General features: G+C 39.0%; 2 protein-coding genes across 4 annotated transcripts; both read right to left on the reverse strand.

Moving 5' to 3' along the window:
- Positions 1 to 586: 586 nt before the first annotated feature.
- ttpal (tocopherol (alpha) transfer protein-like) lies at positions 587 to 6,270 on the reverse strand. 2 transcript variants are annotated; one of them, XM_034536528.1, is made up of 6 exons: positions 6,195 to 6,270; positions 4,740 to 4,966; positions 3,851 to 4,094; positions 3,443 to 3,636; positions 3,059 to 3,169; positions 587 to 2,283 (listed from the first exon to the last, which is right to left on the reverse strand). In XM_034536528.1, the coding sequence occupies exons 2-6, from the start codon at positions 4,947 to 4,949 to the stop codon at positions 2,005 to 2,007; spliced, it is 1,038 nt and encodes a 345-aa protein (XP_034392419.1). In that variant the 5' UTR covers positions 4,950 to 4,966; positions 6,195 to 6,270; the 3' UTR covers positions 587 to 2,004. The 2 variants fall into 2 exon arrangements, with proteins under 2 accessions (XP_034392419.1, XP_034392418.1); XM_034536527.1 differs by lacking the exon at positions 6,195 to 6,270 and adding an exon at positions 6,066 to 6,188.
- Positions 6,271 to 8,266: 1,996 nt separating this feature from the next.
- hnf4a (hepatocyte nuclear factor 4, alpha) lies at positions 8,267 to 20,952 on the reverse strand. Of its 2 annotated transcripts, none has more exons than XM_034536520.1 (10): positions 20,907 to 20,952; positions 11,631 to 11,805; positions 11,049 to 11,143; positions 10,547 to 10,653; positions 10,291 to 10,446; positions 9,744 to 9,831; positions 9,487 to 9,639; positions 9,100 to 9,336; positions 8,795 to 8,917; positions 8,267 to 8,409 (listed from the first exon to the last, which is right to left on the reverse strand). In XM_034536520.1, the coding sequence occupies exons 1-10, from the start codon at positions 20,950 to 20,952 to the stop codon at positions 8,267 to 8,269; spliced, it is 1,323 nt and encodes a 440-aa protein (XP_034392411.1). The 2 variants fall into 2 exon arrangements, with proteins under 2 accessions (XP_034392411.1, XP_034392412.1); XM_034536521.1 differs by lacking the exon at positions 20,907 to 20,952 and adding an exon at positions 12,796 to 12,910.
- Positions 20,953 to 23,683: the final 2,731 nt, after the last annotated feature.

Raw genomic sequence — 23,683 nt, forward strand, 5'->3', positions numbered from 1 at the left:
GTACAAGTAGCTAAAACAAGTCAGCTTTCAATTATGATCATTTTTTGTTGAAACAGTATAACCTCGATGAGGATTTATTGCAGGACTGTTTCATTAGACTGAATTAGTTGTATCTAATACATTTGAAACTAATTGTACTGTAATGACAATGTAGTCAGAAATACGTGTTGCTTTTAAGACTTCACCTTGACTTCAGGCCTTTTGTTTATCATAATCTATTGTACATTTTTATAATTGTATTGTCTTTAAACTATTGTTCTGCGATTATTGTTATGCACCAATCACCAAGTCAAAGTCCTTGACTTGGCGAACATACTTGGCCTTAAACCGGTTCAGATTTGACTTGTAATTGAGTATTTTTAAACTGTTGCATTACTACTTCTACACAAGGGAAATATCTGCATACTTCTTCCTCCAATTATTTCTGATCTCTTTGCAGACCCATGAACCCAGTAACGCCAATCAAGTCAGTTGAAATGTGTTGCAATTATGTTGTGAAAATACCCACAACTTCCCCACAGCACGCAGCTCAGCACCATCCTCATGCCAACAGCATTCACAGCACAAATGAGGCAGAAATAGCACATTCTCCATTTGATTTTTTCTTTACTGTCTTCACTACTAACAATCCTGCAAAAAGAAAATGTGCTTATAGTCACAGACATGCCGAAATGAACAACTATTTAAATTAGCTTCAGGCTACCGGAAAGAAAACATACGTATCTAACAATATTGCACATTTCTGTACATCGCCTGATGGCAAATTTGGCAAAGCAGATGTCCATAAAATCAGGTTGAACTTCTCACGGGATCAGTGATGGCCTTGTGATAAGACTGAGTGATAAAACACAAGCAAACAGGTACAAAAAAGTTGTTTGTAATAACATCATAAAGGCAGAATATCTGATAATTAAAAAAAAAAAAAAAGGCCCTAAAATACTGTACAAGAGTTCAATATTGAGCAAAAACATTCAAACTAATGTATTATTCTTTCTCATAGTCAAAGCAGCAATCTATATATGCACTCTTTTGTAACACAGGCCCTGATGAGAATACACATAAATATTGCTTTGGTACACACAAATCCAACATATCTTTTGATACATAGAGAAATCCAGTTTAAGGCAATGTATTCGACGGTTACATACTCAAAACATGTTGTTGTGTTTGGTTGTGGGCCGATGTAACCGTGCAAACAGAGCATTAATGGCTATATGCAGTTACCAAACAAACTGCTAGATGGAGGAATTCTTCCTCCATCTAGAACAAATATTAAAGCACGGTTCACATTTTCCACGTCTGCCATGACAGTACTCATACAAGCACAGGTCTTACTTGCGGTAATCACACCTCGTGTTCAGGAGATCCCTCCGTGGCATGCTGGGGGACAAATCCAAAGTCCTAGTTCTGCTTTTAAATCTATTTCAAAGTTCAGCTGAAGCTGATATGAGACATCAGCAGCATCAGTTAGACAAATCAAGTAGTATCAGAAAAACTGTTGAAACGCATAGTGGGAATTTTACACCCCATAACTTACCCACTTGATTTGAACAACTGGTACTACTGGAGTCTCACAAGGACTGTGAATTTGGCGCCCCATCACTTTAGCACATTAGGAAAAGCTCCTTTGAGAAGAGGACGGCTTTCCTCAGGCAAAACCCGCTTCAATGTACATATGGGCGATGGATATTAAAACATGTGTGGCCCTATCCTTTAAGTACCATAAATAAATTTGACAAGAGCGCCAACCATAAGGACCAAACATGTATCGGCTCATCTCAAAGGCCTCTATGCCGGAACCTGCAGCTGCCTTGGAACCATGATTTAATTATGGGCTACATGTAAACTACAATAGACTATACACCTATAGAAGTGCTGCTTAGTTAGTAAAATAAATCATGTATGCTATTGGCAACTTGCCCTGTAAAAGTCTACACACTTGTTTCAAATGAAACAGAAAATGTCCTCCCAGTGATGGGAGTGTATGCATTTATACAGCCTGCATCAGTAACAGTAGTAAAGTTGCGAGCGCAGCCCCCTGAAGGTGTCGTCGTCCTGCCCTCTGGCCTGCTCTCCTTCAAAAAGCATGGAGTCTGGGAGCACCACGCCCTCTAGTGGATCAGGCTGGCAGAACTCCACTATGAATTCCTCCTCGCAGTCCAGCAGCACTCTCAGCCACGCAGACAAGTCCAGTTGGCCCGCGGTGCCGCCGTACTCGTCCGGCAGCACCGACCGCGGGATGTTCCGGTGCAGAGAGCGCAGGTCCGAGCCGTGGAGGAGGTACTGTAAGAGGAGACGGCACAGATTCAGATACCGATACGGTCATCTGGCTCATTATTTAAAGTGTCTATGATCCATCAACTTCACGACATGCCATAAAAAATAAAAAATAAAAAAGGTGTCACTCATAGTAATGAACCCACAAAGAATTATCACCCAACTCTGCAGTTCCTCTCAATTCACAAAGATTATTTCAGCTCATTGCTTTTTGTTTCTTTGAGTCCATAACTTTACTTTTTTTTAGTTCACTCCCATCGCAGAGTTTTCAGCTGCAGCAGGCAGCTGTTTTCAGTAGGAAAGCTCACCATATACAACCTGCTCAGCACCAAACAGCAGCCTGACAGAGTTAGCAGCTAGCTGGTGAACAGAGTGGAGCCTTTAGCAGCGAAGGGGACAGATATTTCCTATTCACAATTAAAATGAATGCTAATGTGTTTGCCGATGGGGTAAATACACTGTGTGCTAAAAAAGGTGATAATATGTCAGCATTCATTGTGCTCACAGCTTGTTTCAACTATCCCCAAATAGAAATTAAAAACTGTTACAGCCAGTTTAGATCAACCCAAAGAAAGCCCTCACAAGAGATATTTGAAAATACAGGGTTGTGTAGCTGGTTAGAGTTCATCCCCCTGAAAAGAAAATGCTTGACCATTCATCCATTTTGAAAAATAGACTATTATTCTGGAGCAGAGGCTGTGGATAAAAGGGAGGCACACGATTGAAAATAGTCCTTTGTTTAAAACAAAAGAGTCAGAGAAAATTCAAGGACAATAGTTACCCTCTCTGCCATCTTCTCCTTCAGAAAGGGCTTAATAATAGCAAAGATGCCTTTGAAAATCCTGGGCTCATTTATTATGTTAACAGCCTTGATTCGGATTGGAAACCCATCCTGTGAATTAGAAGAGAAACTGCATTCAGAACAGTCCCAACTGGTCCTTGTCAAACATTTAAAATGTGTTTTGTGTCTTGTGTAAATATTACATTCTCTGCAGTCACAACAAAACCCAGTGAGTGCTAAAGAGCCCCCTTTATTGCTGTATCATAACATAGAAAAAACATTTTGAGTAAATGCTGCATTCGTCCATCTATTCCGGGAATTAGTTATTTGCTGATTTCATATTGAAATTAATTAGTTCATACGTTTTTTTTTGCTTGTTTTTACCTGGAGGATGCTCACTACTTTTTTGGCAAGGAACGGGCCTGGATTGGACGCTTGGGACATGCCCACTCCGCTGTAGTCGGCTAAGATGACAATACCGTTCACCTGCGTCTCCTCCGGCTGGATCAGCTTCTCCAGAGTTAGATAAATGGCCCTCACATTGTCCACAAACGGATAATCATTTGGTTTCCATTTTCCTGTAAAAGAGGAGATTGAGTTTAGTAATCATACATCATGGGTCAAGCCCATCCTGGGAGAATTTGTCAAACAGTATGTACTTAGAGATTTGAAAAAAATACACTTAATTTTAAGTCTACTGGATACAATGAAAGCCAAATAGAAAACGGTGATTATAAAATTGTTTGGTTATTATAAAACTGCTGAATTGAAGCAGATGACGCCGATGCCAACCTGGTCGGAGAAAGAGGACGTATCTCCCGCTGGGGTCCGGCTGTGGCAGGACTGTGAGGAAGCCCAGGTCCAGGACGTGTTTCACTGTGGATGGCTTCAGGTCCTGGAAGACCTCTGGCCAAGCCTTACGGCCTGCGTGGTAGTTGAGCAGCAGCTGCAGAGCTCGGTCATAGTCAAACTTCCTGGCCCGCAGGAAGCGCAAGAGAAAAGTGTCGTCGAGGCGAGTCCTGAGATTGGGCTGTTCCTGCAGAGTGAGGAGGAGAAATATGAGCTCAGCTATGAAATACATGGCATTATAAAAAAAAGGTGAGCCTGGTGATATTCTTCATTTTTCTTTCTTTCTTCTTAAACAAGAAAAGACCAAAAATAGCAATGGAGACATACCATGCTCATTTCCACGGCTTGTTTAAAAAGGCAGTTTCGTAATACGAGCGCTTCGATACTTTCACAGTGATCATGTAGCACATATACTTGCTTTATAATTTAAACAAAATTTAAATCTCACTTTTTAGAATATGGGTTTTTGTTTTATTGTATGCTAGTAATTCAAATAATGTTCATAGTGACGTTTTTGTCTAAATGTAGTTTCGTATTCAGTGTGTACAGTTATCATATTGTACATTGCTGGCTTTTGCAAATCATCTTGTTTGTCTTTTGTTGAATACATTTCCTAAACTTACATCTGGTATAGATGTTATATACATCCTTATGATAACATGTTTTATGTGATTTAAGAAATGTAAGAATTTGAGTAAGTAGTGTAAATTGTTTTTGTGTTTATATGAACTAAGTCTTCTACATTTTCGGGATGTTTTCTACCCAACGGTCCTGCTTCAAATATAACTGGCACATAAACAGGAATGAGACAGTTTATGTTTATTTGGAATACCTTAAGTATCATGTCTCTTAGTGCTTGGACATCTCGCAGACGCCACTCTGGCTTCTCCTGGAGCTCCTCCCGGGCTTTATGCACCAGCTCAGGGGTCAGGGTGCAGGAATACATGGGTGGAGGGGGTCCAGGGAACCAGCTGTGTCCTGCAGCTGCTGACGGGTCCACTGGAGGAGACCTGAGATCGATAGACTCATGCTGGTCAGCCATGGACTCACTGGGTGAAGCTGTTTGGCCAGAAACACACAACAGGGACAAGAACAATTATCACTTTAGCTTCTGGCTTCCTGTACTTAAGTAAATACGCTATAGATTAATATTATGCTTAGATTTAAAACATATTGAATGATGTTACTCTAAGTTATTGCACCACAAATCAACTTACAAAAACCACAAAAGCACATAAAAAAATGCAACACAACTGTTTACTGATTACTGTATTCTTACGTCAGAGGAAAACATTCAATTACCTGAAAAGGAGAGACTGCTTACATTTGAGATTAAGATTTTACTCACACAATATAATCATTTGAATATAATGAATTATCATTCACTGTCAAGCATTATCAATTGAAAGCTCCATCTCAAACAGACCTTAGATTCATTTAAGTAATGGTGTGAACAGTCTTCTGGTAAAATGAGACTTAATATGTGCAGCTGAGGGACTCGCTGACGCCAACATGCACAGGCAGCCTGTGTTGTTTGTTTTGCAACTGAAACACTTTGTGTTATAAATTACTATGGCACAAACTTACATAATGTGAGTTGCAATGGCAGAGTGGCACAGTTCCTATATAATGCAGTCAATGAACCAGCCAGTGGACGCCCACTGCAGCCGATATGCGAGCCCGTAGAACCTTGAAGCTCCACCCCTGCTGCCACACTGAGCTCTGTGTAATTGTTTGTACTAAGCTTATTTCTATTGGACGTGTCCAAATTGCACCACATTTGAAGAGGAACTCCATGGGGTCCCCAGCAATAGAACCACCAAGTGTGAAGTAGTTAGGATGAGCGGTTCCCGAGATGTGCAGGGAGAACACAGGAGAGATTATTTGCCTAGATGCTGAATACTTCTTCCACCACTGCACACACATAGTTTACATCCATCAATATATCTTAACCTAAACAACATATAGGGGGAATAACACGTTCCCTGGTGGCTGAAACGAGTAGGATATTTCCCTAAAACACCACAAACATGCTAACTGTATGCATGTGTTAAACATAGAGTCAGATCCTAAAACAACACTGAGTGGCTAATATAACCTGATCATAAGCAGAACCGAAGCGACCCAACTAAAGTCAGAGTAATGACTGAATACCAACCCAGATATGCGTTTAACTTGAACCGCCCAGGACGCACATAAACGCCTTTTATGAGCATGTATTGACATGAGATATAAATGTCATTCCGAAGCCGCGGAGACCAGAAAAGTGTCGAAAATCACAACTGACCTGACAGGAAAATCCTTTTTCCGGGTAAAGAGATGGCGCTCTCTCATTGGTTCATATGATAGCACGTGACGCTGTGGTGACGCACCAGAGAGGTTGAGTTTTGCGTCTGTTATTTTGATGGCAATGCCGCATTCAAGTGCCCCTCGTAATCTAGCCACTCAAACTTGAACAAAATGGACCATGTAAAAAAAAAAATTGTGTGTTTTTTGTGAGTCTCTCGTCTTTTTTTCAAAAACGTTATTTGAACAAATGTTTAACTGACGTGGAAATAATTTACTGGCTACAATTCTATGACCCTTATGTAGAGGCTTTTTGCAGTGCTTCGGTGCATATGAACCTCACATGTTGCAAACTAAGATGTTTGAAGTCATACAAAAAAAAATAGAGCCTGCCATTGTTTTTACAGTATGGCTCCTGCATAATGGGTAGAGTTGTTTTCTTTGGATTACATATCTTCATCATTAAAATATTCTAGTTAGTTTTAGCTTATGTTAACTTTAATACCTACCATAGGGTTGATGTTGCCTCAATTATTTTTGCGTGTGAGTGCAGAATAGAACAGATGTATCAACTACATTTGAATACGGTAGATGGCAGAGTTTGCCTTTTTATTGCTTAACCTGCATCCCTAAATGCCGTCTTAAGATCTGTCAGGTTTTCTATTTAAAAATTAAAAATGAATTCTTAAAATGATACTAACTCATGTATTTTATATATATATATATATATATATATATATATATATATATATATATATATATATATATATATATACTGTTTGGGTTTTTGTAAGAAAGTACTTTACTTAGATACCTTTAAGAATGTTTGAAGCTTCCCCTTGTTTTCTAACAAACCTCTTGACAATCTATTAAGTCTAAATGGAGCACATTATTATTATTATCTACAGACTTATTCAACTGGAATGTAGAAATAAATCCTTAAAGTCAAACCTCTCTCTCCCTCTCTCGAATCAGTGCTATCTATAATGATTTTATGGCACTTTATCAGTCTGAAGCAACATGTTGCATGAGGCTATCAGTGAACAAGCAACACTGCCACGTTGGACCCTTTTTTCCCCCTCCAGAGACTCCAATATGTGGGATTTCCTTATTAAGTAGTCAGAGAATGTGCAAACCCTTTCATTCCTCAGAAAACCATAGATAATGTAAAATATGGTCTGCAGAAAATGCAATGTAAAAATAGATCTTGAGATTTATTAATTCATCTTCACATTGTAAGGCGAAATATTGCCTGTTTTTGTAAGGCAGTACAGGTTACAAGGCACAATTTATTCCATCAGTTAAACCGTGATGAAGTACTAAACAAAAAATATAATATATATATTAAAAAAAAAATACAACATGTTATTGGGAAACTTCCTCAGTGTGTCTGCCCGTGACTTTTATAAAGTGGCACTACAGAGTTCACCATTTCTACCAAGGTTCCTTGGTGTAAATTTCAACACGTTCAATTTAAATTCTGTAATGTGTATTTTCCAATATATACAACAACATATATTTTAATCTTTTCACAGAATGTTTAAAAGCTGAACTCTGAAGTGATTTCTGTCAGCTTTGATAAAGACTTCCTGACTGAAAGTTAACACAATTTCATCACTAATAAACATAAAATAAAAAAATGTGCAACACTAAATACATGACAATGTAAGGCCTGTTGTAACATTCATAAAATACTGACATGACCCCACCACCATGTCTAACACGAGCCTTACTGCACACACTGAGGACATGTGAAAAGAAGTGATGTTACCCAATAAAAAACTACATATATACAACAATGTATGTATTTCTACGCGTCGACTTTACAGAGCAACAGTACGAATGGATAGTTTGGATGCTATTAGTTTTGTCTGGTTTCGCTGAGCTGTGGAGCTCAACTGCTGCTGCATGTGTGAACAAATGATTCCCTGAAGAAAAACAGCAATCTGCGAGGGACTAATTGCAGTTATATATTTTTGGGATAATTAACAACTTTATTGTTTAAGTCAAGTTGACAGCTTCAATGCTGATTGTGAATAAAAAAAACTGAAGGAATAAGGGTTCAGAGGAATGTTAGATGGACTCTTGCTTTGTAATAGTAGGCTGAGGGATGGAGGTTGGCTGCTTGGGCACGGTGGCTATGACCCCCTGAGCCAGTTTATAATGTTCTGCACTGGAGGCAGTAGGCGGAGATGGGATTGGGGTTTCAGGAGTGGCTGAAAAGTAGAACACAAAGGAGCAGGAGTGAGTTAGAGGGGGAAACTGTCGCATACGTAGGTGTATATTTACCATTCTGCGATATAACATGTCTTGGAGCAAAACCATTTTCAGATGAGGAATAAGCACTTTTGTGAAATTTCTCAGAGCATTAAACATGTTAAGAAAGAAAAACAGAAGTTCTCTTTGACAAAATAAGCCAGATTAAATTCCATAAAGAATTTAGAGGATTATGCTGCCAAGCCTGTTTGTCCTTCCAGCTACCTGACTAGGCTGCACATGGAACTGGGTGAGGGACATTTAACCATCACTGGCAATTAAAGTGCGATTGATTTCAGTTCACTTAAATTCATTCTTTGGATCAAACTTGTCTTTTGCACTCACAGATTTGACCGTTATGGATCGGGGTTGGGATGTTGCTGGTCACTATAACATTGCTGCTGAGGTGCTCTTGAACCAGGTGAGGGTGCAGAGAGTGAGGTGCGTGCGGAGCCTCATTGGCAGAACCTGAGAGACAAAACACACAAAAATACAGTCAGTCTTAATTTACTACAGCCTATCTGACTCCCCAAGAATGCCACACTCCTCTCTAGTGTCTATATTCTTAATACACTTGGATTCTGTATATTGAGCCAAAGCTTTTAAGATCAGAGGTCACGTTTACTATCAAATGATCTGAAAGCGCTCACCTCCGAGAAGCATTTCCTGTAGCAGGTTGTCGATCTTGGCCATGCCGAAGAGTTTGACAAACTGGATCTGTTCGATCATTTGCCAGGTGATGCTCTGTAGCGTCGGCAGCAGCAGGAGCAACTCCCCGAAGCGTCCCCGGGAGTCGTACTGCCTATCGTTGATGTAGTCTTCCAGGCTGACCTGGACCTGGTATCGCATCCGCTTGATTTTTCCAGGGTCACTCAGACCTTTAGCATCTGTGAGCAAATAAAAGTGTTGTTTACAAAGACAAGTGTGTTAATAAGTCAAAACTTGTTATCCATATACAGTGTCTGATACTTCTCAGTGATGTTTTTGTCTTTTCAAAAGTGGCTAATACAATCCAAAAGATTGTTCAATAGTAGTACCTGGGTCAAAGAAAACTATGGCTTTCAAGCAGGCATATTCATTGTCGTCTATCTGAAGCTCCTGGAAGGGAAGCACCAGTTCATCCAGGATTCTCACCGCCACCCTGCCAACCTCCAACTCCGGGCAGTTTCTGGGAATGATGTGGTCATTTCCTGCAAGAGCGTCACATTTTAGGTTCAGTGCAGGTTGGGACAATGCTTTTTTTTGATTGGGCATGACAAGAGTGGGAAAACACTACTTCATGTATCAGTTTTACCTAATAAGAGGATGTCTTTATAAAGCATCGACCTCTTCGCAACGCCAAGCAAGAGGTGCTCTCCAGCATGCGCTCGCAGCAACGCCACCTGAAATACAGTGAATTCATGGACTTTATTAGCTGTGTGATAATAACTGCATTCATTTGACTGTTTCCCTTTCAAAAAGAAGTCTCGTTCGAGGTTGTCTGTGTAAAGTGAAGAGTGAAAAAAAAGGCAGGAAGACACTAGCTCCCTCACTGATATAACATCAACAAATCAGTTACCAACGACTGGTGATCACATTGTTAATGATTCAGCACATTTTTAAAGGTGGGATATAACTTTAAAAACAGCTCATCACATTCAAACTCAAAATAAAATGCATTAGGGTTTGATGTTTAAAATAAAACAACATTGTATCCCCTTTTTTTATTTTACTCCATCTTTAACTATTTAGGGGGAATATATCCTCAGAGTACTCCTGTCCTCCTGCAGCCCACACTATGGTCTTGAGCAGACTGGTAGATGAGTGACCAACTATGTGCACTGTCTGTGTATGAGTCTTACCTGGTCATCCAGGGGCAGGTCACAGAAGGCTGGGATGTACTTGGCCCACTCCACCAAGACCAACAACTGCTGTTTCATGGACTCACACACATCCGTGATGGCGGCGATCTTTTTAGTCCTTATGTCGCTGTTCAGTATAGGAGCAGGGGAGGTGATCTAGATAAGGCGATGCAGATGCGGAGTCATTTGATGCCTTGTTACAAGTGATTGATCACAGTTTAGATGTGATTCCCAAACACGATTTAGTATGTCTTACCTGTCTTGACAGCACGTCTGCCTGGATGAGTGCATTGATGGAGGGTAAACTGCTGTCTTCATAGCTGGATCTCCTGGTGCTGATTCTGTCTCTTTCATTTTGCACAGCTGAAAACACACACAGATTTATGATGTCATCATTGCTGCAGAAATATTCAGAAATAAATGTGCCATTTTCTTGCAACACACAGGGACATTTCCCCCAATTCTTTGTTACACAAAGAATGCAGAGTCATTTAAAAGAAAAATAAGTCTTCCAAGGTTGTCGTGTTTATCAGTATATGGCTATTATTGCCCGGAAATGTTTGCTCAGCGTAAGCTGGTTAGAGACTTCAGCGCTGCACCGAGTGAACATTAACTTTAACATTCAGTGGAGACAGCTCACACTCTGGCAGTGATTTGCTGATTAAAAGGGAACATCTCTTTTTTTGTTTTAAAAAAAACATACAGATTGAGTTCATAGATTCAGTTAGTGTGCTTTAAAAACATTCAAAAGCTCCCACCTTCTTTCTTCATGCCGGCTCTGAAGCATTTCTTCAGTCTGCAGTATCTGCATTGATTTCGCTTGTCTTTGTCCACAATGCATTGTCTGTTGAACCTGGAAAATGAGTGGATTAAGTTAGCTAATCATAGAACCAAATTACCAGCAATTAGAGCTGCAATGATTTGTCGATTGATTGACAGAAAATTGGCAACACTTTTTATGATAGAAGAATCTTTTTTTACATTATTTTAAGTCAAAATTCCCACCCACAATTGCTGTTTCCAGACAGTTTCTTCCTAATAAACTGAATGTCTTTGGATTTTAGACAAAGAAATAAAAATGTTGAGGTCAACTTGACCTATGGGCAGGCATTTCTCCCTATTGTCTGACATTTCATAGAAAGAAAGAAGAATCAATTCATCAAGAAAATGACCTGTTGAATAATTGCAGCCCAAGAAGCCATTGGGCTCCTTTTCTTTTTTGTGTGCAATATTAATAATAATATTCACTCACACCAGTTGGATACTGGTTCCACTGGCAGGGCTACATGAGCAATGCTTTGCTCCAGCGGTAGAAATATTAGTTGCAGATTGGCCCTCACCTGCACGAGTACATGTGGTTTTTGCGGACGCTGCGTCTGAAGAAGCCCTTGCAGCCGTCACAGCTGGAGGCCCCGTAGTGTTTGCCAGTGGCTCTGTCTCCACATATGGCACACAGGCTGCCAGCCCCGAGGTGGCTGGTAGCATTCATGTTGGCGCTCTCAGTCGGTGAGGAGTCTGACACACACAGAGAGCGAGAGAAAGAGAGAATAATTCATCAGCTTTTTAGACATGGTGTTTTTTTTTTTTGAAGTAAAAGCGACATCAAGAAATGTGTTCACAAGTTCAGTGAATGTTTCGACATGAAGAAGTTGTGAACGGCTCAGAGTGAATACAGTGATCAGCTCCATTGACGGCTGATCAAAACCAGCCTTCATGTTCATAAACCTGCAAGGATCTGTTACCTGCCAGAGCAGCTCAGACAGAGTCAACAGAGCATAATTGATGTTGGCTTGATTGCCTCTGAAAAAGGCAATCACTGGAGACAGTTTTCTTTTAAGTCACAGTCTCCCAGTTATCAGATTTGGGTCAATCAATCATAGAGCATGTCATGCTATGGATGTTAGGCTGACTCATGATGCATTGTTATACGTTTACATAATAGAGTAGAACCATGTAAGTGGTGAAGAAGTTAAGTCGTAAGTAATGTTCCCTGTGAAACTTTCTTTTTTGGGAATTTTAGAATCAGGATCACAGCCAGACGTCATGGGAGACTGCAAATATAAATAAGTTGGCGTCATTGTGAACCCGTTTTCTTCACTTTAGACTCTGTGGGAACAGACCGTTTGTAACAGGAGATGTGTGATCGTAATACTTAAACTACTGCTTCATCAGAGGATGAATATCAATCCGGTGTAATCAATCTGATCAAGTAATCAATCAACCATGTCGCTCCCCAAGCTGAAACGGGTTAAAATTGCTTCGACCAAATAACGACATTGAGATGAGAGCAAAGTCTCGTAAATCAAAGTCTCTCAGTGTTTTATGATTGTGCCCAGAGGTGATAAAAGAAGACCACTGCACAGGACCATCCCTCTGCGTGTAGATGGACAAATGACCCCCTTTTTATCACTTCACGCAAGCATTAACTCTGTCCTCTCCTGACCAAAGTTTTAAATCAGTAAAAGTTTCAAAGTGCAACGCTAGAGATGCATACATGTGACTCACCTGTGCCCAAGGGGAGCATTTGCATGTTTTCAAACTCCAGTGTGGTATACGCTGGGTCCAGAGCCTCGCTGTAGTCTGCCATGTCCATGTCTGCCAGTGCTTTGGACAAACAAATTCTCAACTACCTGACAGTGGGACAGAAAGACTTGTCCAAGAAGTTAATGTGGCACCCCCTCCCCCTCCACCCCTCCTTCTACTACTCTTCTCACACCCCCACACACCTCCACTAACCCCCCCTTGCCTAGCTCCGCCCAGTAACAAGGTAGCTCCCTGACCCAGTTGAGTGTGATGGGGACCTACTGGTGTCACAGAAGAGACCGCCGACTGACAGCAGAGCTCGCCTCTTTCTCCTCCTTCCCTCGTGTCGCTAACCAGACGAGAGGTGGAGTGTCTCTCTGGTTGATGGTTAACTAGCCCCTTCGATGGTGAATCACAGGGTTGTTTTTTTGGGAGGGAGGGGGGTTGGAACAGATAGCACAACTTTGAAATCTGATGTCTTTTCTTGTCTTTAATGAATAAACAATTCCTCCATGTGAGCTAAATCAGGCCAATGCCTTTGCCAAATCACTCCTCCGTCACTTCAAACCAGCTCTTTTTACAGCCAGCATTTTCTGAAGCATGCTGTTATCACCTGCACACAATTTTACAACGTCCATATTAAGTTCTAAAGCATCCAAGACCAAATTTAAGGTGCAGCTTAGTTTTCAAGTGTCTGCAGGGAGTTTTACTTATTTCCAGTTTATGCTATGTTATACTTCCACTACATTGCAGAGGAAGAGTTCACTCCATTTATCTGAGAGCCATGGGTGGATTATGAGACAATGGGCCACAACTTCTCCGATATAAGCGTCTGAACATTTTGCAGATGAAGCAGAACTCTCAGGTGTTAAAAAATGCAACTGAACTTCAGTATTAAGTTAACATCTGCGATGAAGAGTCTGTCAAAAAGCTTGCTGTCATTGCAGATCCAGAATGACGTTCCTCTGCACAGATATTATACAAAACACTATCCAAAAACATTACAGGAAACTATCAAAGAAACCCTGAGATACAGGTAATATTTTCTGCTAAAAAAACTGATTTAAGTTAATAATTGTACTTCAATTAAATGTTACTGCAGCTTAAATAAAAAAAAAATGTACTACTGGTGTATTAACATGAAAAAACTCTGATCAAGAGCAAAACCCACAAGACATCCCAACGTTTAACTCTGTGACGACCATTCACTTCAACCGAACACTCAGTAGTTCACAGCTAAATTCATGTTAATTACAACACATATGATCAATTTACGACTTGTGATACAATATTTTAGATAAAAATACCTAACAATGTATAGAGTAGTGAGAATGCGTCTTACATGTAAATGCCTGACTTCATTTAAATTTGATTGCAGGATTTTTAGCTGCAACACAATAGTTTTACAGAGTTGATATTGATATGAGGTTAAACTTCTTCCACTTCAGGAAACCAACTCATATCAGTTCGTCACATTCAGACCCACTTCCATGTAAATCAGAGTTAATTCCAGCATAATTAACAGAGGAAATAACTCCTTTATGTAAAAGACTTCATTGTTTGTGAAAAGGGCTGACCCAAAAGCTCAACTTGTGTTGTTGGGAAGGCAGCATGCATTTTTAAACTTAAAAAATATAAAGAGCCTAAACATTTCCTGGATCATTACGCTAATGTGAAAATGTTTAGTATCAATTTATACACATTTGGAACATGACCTGTGGTGTTGATGAAAAGTTCAATTCTAAAACTAGTGGTCTACTTTTTAAAAGAGAATATTTCACTGGATAGAATATTATTAGAGAATATTATTATATTATTGGTGTAATAATTACACCAATAATATGCATTTATTGGTGTAAATATTTTATAAAATGTGAATGTTTGTGGCCATGATTTAGATTTTTGAAATGCTGATAATTATTTGTAATAATATTTTATATGAGTATGTTCTATGAAGTATTTAATACATTAATAACCACTTAAGATGTTCTACAAGTACATTCTAATCGATTATAATCAATTAAAATCATTACAATTATTAAATATTGGCAGTGGAGTCAGGTTTTTAGCAGTCGTTTAATGCCAACAGACTATTGTTTGAGCATACTAGAGACCAGCGGTTAATACAAGACACACAATATAACAACAAAATATAACACCAAATATATTCAATTAATTCATAGATGGTTCTTTTGAGTCTAAATACTTTGAATATTCATAAAAACTCCATCTTTTTTTTTTTATCAAACTGCTAGACCTGAGCACGTATATAAACATATACAAAGGCATCAGTGAATGATTTAGATTATATATATAATCATAAATCATTGCATGTCATTAGAGCGATACTGTGATATCAATCATTTACTAACAGTTAATATGCCAGTTATGGATGCTTTAAATGAGGACATATAACTTTCGACAAATACATTAAAAAACACTTGTGTGTACTTATGTCTGTTTATAGGTACATTAAAATGAGTTATTAACTATTTATCAAGTGTTTAAAAATGCTCATAATCCTAAAGTGACGTGTTACTTTTCATCAACTACGTTTTTTAACACACTACTGAATCCAATTGTTAAAAAAAATATATTATCTGCTTGCGCAAAGCGTCCACCTCCACATGTCATACAGCAAACAGTAGTGTTGTATTTGAAGAGAAAGTGCCAGTACATAGCAGTAGGTCAACGATCTTGAGTTCAAGCCGGACCTCAGAAGCAGTAAACCCCATGTAGTTGAACCTGTTAACCATACACTCAAATTATACTGGGGCCTAATAAAAGTATTGTTCTCGCAGGTAAACACCATAACATTCACAGGGGCTCCTGTGCATGATACTGAGATGATCTATTTGATCATTATATTGACAACACTTTTTAATCCCATCAGAAATGAAAATGATCAACCTGGGATTAAATTATTCATTTCACTTTGTCATAGATTTAGATTAGTTGATCTTGGACTCTTTGATAACCTGATTAACTCAATCAGGCACAATGAGTCATGATCAGAAAATGATTAGCATCTTCCTTACACACTCACAGATGATTATTCTGCAACAAACTCCGCAGCTCAGTCAGAGCATGTTGTTTCACTTGCGTGTACAGAGGTCGTGCATTACAACATTTCTTCATGTTCGATCCGTACTGCTCGTCTGCAATGCCCATATTTGCTCAAGAAGTGTGCTGATTATTTCAAAGCAGTAAGCATAGGTGGGGGGAGGGGCTATGAATGAGTCACTCAGAGAAAATCTTATCTTCCTCGTCATTAAAGGGCTTTTATCGCTGCTCCCATCTTAAATTTCTGTGAACTCCTCAAAGAACAGTCATATACGGGACTATAAAGTATAATCTGTGGTTATAGCTTTCTTAATCACAAACTGACAAACTGTTCTGATGTGTTAGAGGGCAGGTTAGCTCGAGATTCTCTCGTCTTTATCTGCATTTTGAGGTGGGGGGTTTGTATACTGTACATACGCGTCAATCCCGGTTGGATTGACGCGTGCAAAAGCTGCTGTTCATTCTTATGACAAATTCTAATGATATGATACAAAACCACAAATTGTGAAGCTCTGATGAAGACAAAATGTTTAGCTTCTTCCTTTATCTGTAAATATAATGAGTTAATACATCTGTCTAAATATGTAATATTCCAGAAGTAAAAGCTTTAGATTTTGAGGAATAGGCTTAGGCCTACTTTTATTTCCTTTCCTGTAGAGTTAGATGATTAGAAGTCCTTCCAGGTTCAAATATTTCAACAACTATTGGATGCCATGAAAGTTTGGACATTGGAGACAAGGGGGAAACCGACTGGAAACAAGGGGAAACAGCTAGCCGGGTCTATAGGAAACACAATAATAATCCCCGACCAGCACCTCTAAAGATAATTCATTTAATCCAAACAAAGACCTAAGTGAAAAACATAATGTTGTGGTTTTACTGGAGCTAGCTGTTTCTACCTGTTTCCAGTCTTTGTGCTAAGCTAAGCCAACTGGCTGTAGCTATATATTTACCATAGGGGCACGATAGTGGTGTCAATCTTCTCATCTAACTCTCGGTTTTGAGTGAATGCATCTATTGGATGGATTACCATGACATTTTGTACAGACATTCATGTTCCAATTAAGATGAAATGTAGGCTGCCAGTTTTACATCTATCGCCATCATTAGGTTATTATTTTATTGTATTTCTTGTTCATTTGTAATACTTGATTTTTTTGACAAAATACCTGCAACCTTCCCATCAATCCCACTGGATCTATTTACATCTAATTAATTAGCTAATCTTAGCATACTGACTCGTTAAACTAACTGTGGTAAACATGATAAAACATTATACCTGCTAGATGTCAGCATGCAAGCATGAGCATTGCATGTTAACATGTTGATGTTAGCATTTAGCTCAAAGCGCCACTCTGCCTGAGTATTGCCGGATAGCACAGACTTGTTAAGCATACCATGATCTTTCTGCAAGAACAGATTTCACACAATAAAATTAAGCCATGGAAATATTACATGAGTGTTTTCATCCTGTGTCATGCTTCAGTTTTATGGATAAAACACATTTTCTTTCTAATTTAAATGTTATTTTCTTTTTGTGTGTCTGTCTGTGTGTGGTTAATATGTTTGACAATTGTGTTATGTGTTTATGGCAAAATAAAATAAAATCATATTTTCTTATTGTGATGTTTGTGAGGACACAACACATAGGTGACAGCAGTTAGTCAAGCTGAGGAATAACTTTTTCACAACACTTTGTTAATGGCTGGGGCTGACAACAACTGCCTGACGTTTAGCTGTTAGATACCTGCTAAATACTGGCCCATCAGAGTGCTGTCTTATAATCAGTCACCCAAACTCTTGCCCCGGGGCTAAAAGTCAAAGGATCGCTGAGACCTGATGTAACACTTGTGATTCTCCCCTTTGAAACTCCAGTTTGTGAACAAAGTCCTGTCTATCTTCTGAATAGGAATCTCCGACCACAGACCAAACTCCATTTGCAACCACAGCCTATTTGTACCTTCTCCTCAATGACTACATTTCATTTTCCGATCTCAAAGGCAGGCGGCAGGAAAGCAACATAGTAAAAATTTAAAATAACAGGAATCAGCAGCTGGGAGGAAAAGACAATCATGGTGGCCTGGAAGAGTTAATAAGATGTGGAATATACACTGTATGTGGACTTATTTTGTTTCTTTCTAAGAGAGCTGCACCACAGGGGAAATGTGAGTGTTTGTAAAGCACCATCCAGGGAGCGTGATGATGTTGATAAGAGTAAAACAGAAGGAGACAATGTGCTGGCTACAGCATATTTCAGGCTGCTGCTCTGCTCTCCTGCAGTAGATGGAGGAGATAGGTGAGTAGAGTGTCATGGCAAAGACCTTGTCAACAGATAACTATCTGCAAATAACACAGTTTATGCAAGCCCCTGTGGCTGACCGCAGGGATATCCTATTTTCTTTGCCATTACTTTATTATTGCTTCAAATGACATTATGAATATTGTTGACAAAATCAAATAGCCTTTTTTTAAATCCTCGTTTTATGTTTGTGTGTTTAGTCTGATAAATTGTGTTAGATCTTTCTCCTGCTTTTATAGCGGAGACTGCTTTTGGACAGTTTCTGCTTAATAACTTATTTTTCATTTTTCTTGTCAAATTAAAACACTATACCTCTAGTGAGGTTAATTTGTCCTCACAGGCCTACAAAAGCAAAGCCAATTCATCCTCTGTAACGGTGTAGGGTGTAATGCATGTAATCAGGTTACCAAACAGATCTTTGAAGAGGTCTTTCCGTGTTATTTAAAAAGAAAAAAAAAAACAGTAGAATGTTTTTTGTACCTCTTCAGTGATATAACCTGATTTTTTTAAGGGAATGTTTAACTGTGTTTTATGAAGATGATTTCAATAAATTGAAAATGGAAAAACGTGGAAATCAGCTCTTTTCTCTGAAAGAACAGACGAGTTGACATAATGTCCTCACCACGACGACTATTTGGTCTCACGGTTTAGATAAACAGCTCGTGCCTATTTAGTTATGCAATTGTGGAGGATAATACAACACTACGATTTGTTAGGTTGTGCTCTTTATTTTTGTCTAAATTGTCCGTGACAATGATTTAAAGTGCGTCTCTTCCAACTAACTTTTGTAAAGTGCACAACTTTCTTGTTCTCAGGCAAAAACAAACATGTTTCCCCCAACACATATTTATTGTTAAGGCCAAAATAACCCTTCAACACAGCACATTTGTAATGTTTCAAGCTGAAGACAATATTCTCAACATACAATCTGTAATCTACAAAAACAGGTTTTATCTTGTTACACATCCAGTCTGAATGAAAAACTCTAGTAGCCTCTGAGCCACCAAATAAGTAAACAATTGCATCAATAAACATGAAGACCCATGCAAGACGTAAATCAATCACAGTTTGTGATAAGGCTCTGTAATCATTAACTCTGTTTTGCTGAGAATTCATTTTGACTGCTAGCCCAATCACCTCTGTCAGCAGCTCTGCTGTGAGCACTTTTATCTCTCTGATACTCCATAAAGTCCTTCAGTCAGCAGCCAATCAATAGACATTTAACCTCCACAGCTTGAATAACAAGGCACTAAATATTTAGGAATTTAACCTTATCCTGTGCACACGCGAGGCCTCAATCAAAAAGGACTTCATCCAAAAGTTTTAATTGATTAATACTTTTGAAGACATTCCTAAATATTTGTAATTTTACTTAATTCAAGAATTTAGACACATTATAATCAATCTGCCGTCTGCATCAGTAACACTGACGCCTCTTCAAATTTGGGGCTCATTTTTCATCGTTGTTCATTCACTGCTGTCTCTCTACCGTCTGAGGTCACATGCTGCTCTCTTCTGGTCTCGTTCTGTTTGAACAAACCAACTCTGTGGTCCGATCACGCTATCATTTTTCATTTCAACGTCACAGGCCAGTCAACAGCAGTGGAGGAAATTATTCAAATCCTTTTTCTTGATTAAAACAAGCCACACCACAGTGAAAGAATACTCTGATATAGGCCTCTGCAGTGGTGTATTCATATCCTTTACTTAATTAAAGTATAAATCCAGCGTGCATTGAAAATATCACTTCAGGAAAAGCATTGTCAACACAATTCCCTTAAAGTATCTAAAATAAAAGTACTCATGATGCAGAAAAAAAGTTCTGGTCACTATGATGGTATGATATTTTGGGGTTAATTCTATGTTCATTTAATGTCAAATATATGTGAAAATTAGATATGTAAGTTGTATTTTAATGTTGTAGATGATTATGGTGTGGTTCATTTAAACTATACATTATATATATGAGTACTTTTATCTAGAACAGTCCATTATATTTTATAATCAAAGGTATTGCATATGAAAATATGTTACACCTAAAATAGATACATTTGGAGTAAAAAGTACAATATTTTTCTCTGAAAATGAAAAGTATCAAGTAGCATGACATTGAAATACCCAGGTTCAATAATAGTTCAATTCAGTACATTAGTTAATGTACTTTGTTCCTTTTCACCACTAAGTTTAGTGTCTCAAAATCATACCTGACACTGGGACTTGAGAGTACTAGTAACTTTCTACCACTGCTGAGTCAAGCAACATGAAAGTACTACTTATACTGCCACCCTGTGGACACATAGCACACAGACTGCATTCAAGTCATTGTTCAGTTAACTAGCCTCATGCTAATTGTTTCATTCACTAAAAGACGAATGGCTGAATTATTCTGCATCCAAAATATTCATCACATGGAATCCAATAATTGAGGTTGTCAAGATAGTGTAACCTAATATACGTGAAATATTTTCCTCAGCTCTTGTAATAAGTCAAAATTCAAAGCTCTCCTCTCTCAAAATGCCTCAAACAAACCAGCAGTCGAGCAGCAGTAAACCAGAACACCCCAGTTCCATGGTATCAATGTTCCCATCAGCACCGCTTTCAGTCTTGTTAGCTTCTAGCAGCTTTACTTCCACAACGCCACGGTTTTAACTCACAAACGGCATCTTGTTGTTTGCCCTCGATTCTGGGATAATCTGCCTGATTCTCAGAGCTCGCACTCTGCTTCCGTTACGTTTACCTGGGTCGGTGAAGTGCAGCGTCCCATTCTGGCCATACATCCCTCTGAAGGCCGAGCCCTGACAGCTGAGTGAAGGCCCATGAGCCTCAGCGGCTCTCTCAGGCCCGGCCAGGCTGAGACAGGCTGGGAGGAGAAGCAGGGCCACTGTTACTGGATAGTGCTGTTTGCCGGGGCAACCGGGCCGGCTGTAAGGGGCCACAGCCCCCAGGGATAATCCCCCTAATGCCCGTCACAATGAGATTTGATTGGAGACTTGAACACCCGGATTAATAGTGTTAAGTGAACAGCGTGTAATACCTACCCTCCAAACAGGCAGGTAACTGGGTTTTCGGCCTCAGTTTAACACCAGATAGGGACATCGAGATCATATTTTTATTACAGTATGCAGATTCAATTTTACTTAGCTGAGTGATTTATTCACCAGGACGCTGTTGCTTTTCTATATCAAGTTTAATACTTTCTCTACGGCCAGGCTACTTCAACATTTTTATCTTAGAGTAAATTACTTCAAAGATCAAGTTCATGTTACACATTACTGCTGCTGTTACTAGCTGATCATATGGTAACTCTGGCTCAACTCTGGATCAAGGGAAAGGAAAGCACCTCGCCATGGACACAGTCAGAGACTCTATTCCTACAGTAAATTAAACAAAGCCGTATCTGTCTCAGAGTTTTCATTCAAAATCAGTGAATCCAGATGATAAACACTGAGAAAAAAAACTATAGCTATATTGTACAATATAGATTTAGATATGTGCCAAATAAGGATTTGATCTGTTAGCATCTTATGAATTTCATTTGCCATCACATGTGTTTATGAAGAGAACCAACGTTGACTTATGACTTACTTCATGGATCATAATGTCAAGTGTCAAAGCACTAGAAAGAAGATAAATAGATGCAAGTTAATATCAACTGTCAAAGCACTAGAAAGAAGATAAATAGATGCAAGTTAATGTCAAGTGTCAAAGCACTAGAAAGAGGCTAGAGATGCAAGTTAATATCAACTGTCAAAGCACTAGAAAGAGGCTAGAGATGCAAGTTAATATCAACTGTCAAAGCACTCGAAAGAAGTTAATGTCAAATGGTAATGCACTACAAACCAGCTAGAGGTGCAAGTTTAAGTGTCAAAGCGCAAGAAAGAAGCTAGAGGTGCAAGTTAATGTCAAGTGTCAAAGAACTAGAAAGAAGTTACTTTATAATTATGGATTGAAATCTTTGAAACAGCAGGTGACCAATCTCACCACATGGACAAGAAGTTCTTTAAGTCTTCAGAAAAAAAATTAAAATGTGAACATTTCTAATGAGGATAATCATGTGATATGATTGAAAGCTCCAGGACAACTACTAATGGACCTTGTGGTGAGATTGCTTTGTCAACAGTGTCTAAACTAGTTAAAACTAGCTCCATCGTAGCAATCTAAAACATAAAAATGCTTTATACATATGAATGCAGCATTTTTAAGCAAAATTAAAATATGTCAATACTTAGTTTTAGTTCATATTTATTTTAATCCATTTAAACTTTTCACATTCAAACCATGAATAAATGCATTGCAATGCACCCACTTTTAGCACATTTTAGGGATTGTATATGAGTTTTTTCATGATAAATCTTCATATTACGACCCACACAGCAGCAAGATAGTATATGCCAGCAACATTATTTGTAACAAGTGCTTTAAAAACCTTGCTGTGTGGACAATATATTGTGCTTGCGAATTCTGTTTCATTTGAGCCGTTAACCTTGTCTTCGTCGTTCAGATGGATCACATTAAGTAACCACTCTGTGCCCCTCTGTCAAGTCATTCAGCTTTGTAGGCAAACAGATGTCGGCTGAGGAGCTGGTGAACGGCTGCTGTCATGTTTACATTCACCAACTAATTCTGCCAACAGCAGAGCTCGGGAGTTTGTACAGGTTGTGACCGTTGGGCAATTAATCTGACACCAGTTACACGTGTTGTAGGGGATATACTGTAAATTACTTTGCTAACAGGAAGGTTTGTGAGCTCGTCTCAGTAGCTGAGACTGTAATCTACGGTGGATACAAGCAATCTTAAACCTTTCAAGAGAAATTATATAGAGATTTGAGGATGAAATTGTCCCGCTTGCTTGAGTCATAATAGCAACTAACTTTTGAGGCAAACTGAACAGTGATTTGCAGTTTGTTGGGACACAGAGGCATGTTATAACCCAATCTAGGCCCAAAAGAGGCTTAGTGTAGGCAGCTGCCAAAGAATGCATTTTTAACATGAATGTCCTGGTTTTGGAACATTTGTTCAGCATAGATGTATACGGGATAAACAAATCCATTTAGAAAAAGTTGTTAGTGTACTCAAAAACAGTGCAAATCAGATGAGACACTTTTGGTCATGGATGAAAGAGGTGGCTAATCAGTGAATGGGGCACATCAATACATACGTACATGGAATACAGTGAGTTCTTCTGCACTACCTTTTATAGCTCCTATAGTATGTAGTTTGAAGGAAAAAACTGAAAAGAGCTAAAGGCAACAACATGTTAGTCCATCTCTTAATACTTTCTTGGCTTCCCTATTCTGTCTGAAGCACTCAGCCCAAAGCCCATGTGTTACCAAGGATGGTAAGTTAAAATAAACAGTGACCTTGTTCATCAAGTAGACTGTACTGTAAGACGTGGATCTAGACGCCGTAAAGTCACCCGCTGGTTTGTGGACTACAGTTTTGAAGCCTTGAGTTTGGCATTTTTTTGCAACCACAATGGGAACGAAAGGGTGGAGCTCAGTATAACCG

Source organism: Cyclopterus lumpus, chromosome 7, assembly GCF_009769545.1.
Source record: "Cyclopterus lumpus isolate fCycLum1 chromosome 7, fCycLum1.pri, whole genome shotgun sequence".
Lineage (NCBI taxonomy): Eukaryota > Metazoa > Chordata > Actinopteri > Perciformes > Cyclopteridae > Cyclopterus > Cyclopterus lumpus.

Bases quoted from the DNA above. Each gene is read 5' to 3' on its own strand.
- ttpal (XM_034536527.1), bottom strand. From the start codon at position 6,123: ATGCTCATAAAAGGCGTTTATGTGCGTCCTGGGCGGTTCAAGTTAAAC. The intron at 4,967-6,065 runs GTTGGTATTCAG...CTGGCCAAACAG, and splicing joins CAAGTTAAACGCATATCTGG to CTTCACCCAGTGAGTCCATG. The intron at 3,170-3,442 runs GTAAAAACAAGC...TCTAATTCACAG, and splicing joins AAGTAGTGAGCATCCTCCAG to GATGGGTTTCCAATCCGAAT.
- hnf4a (XM_034536521.1), bottom strand. From the start codon at position 12,883: ATGGACATGGCAGACTACAGCGAGGCTCTGGACCCAGCGTATACCACA. The intron at 11,144-11,630 runs GTGAGGGCCAAT...CTCATTTTCCAG, and splicing joins AACCACATGTACTCGTGCAG to GTTCAACAGACAATGCATTG. The intron at 10,654-11,048 runs GTGGGAGCTTTT...GTGTGTTTTCAG, and splicing joins AGCCGGCATGAAGAAAGAAG to CTGTGCAAAATGAAAGAGAC.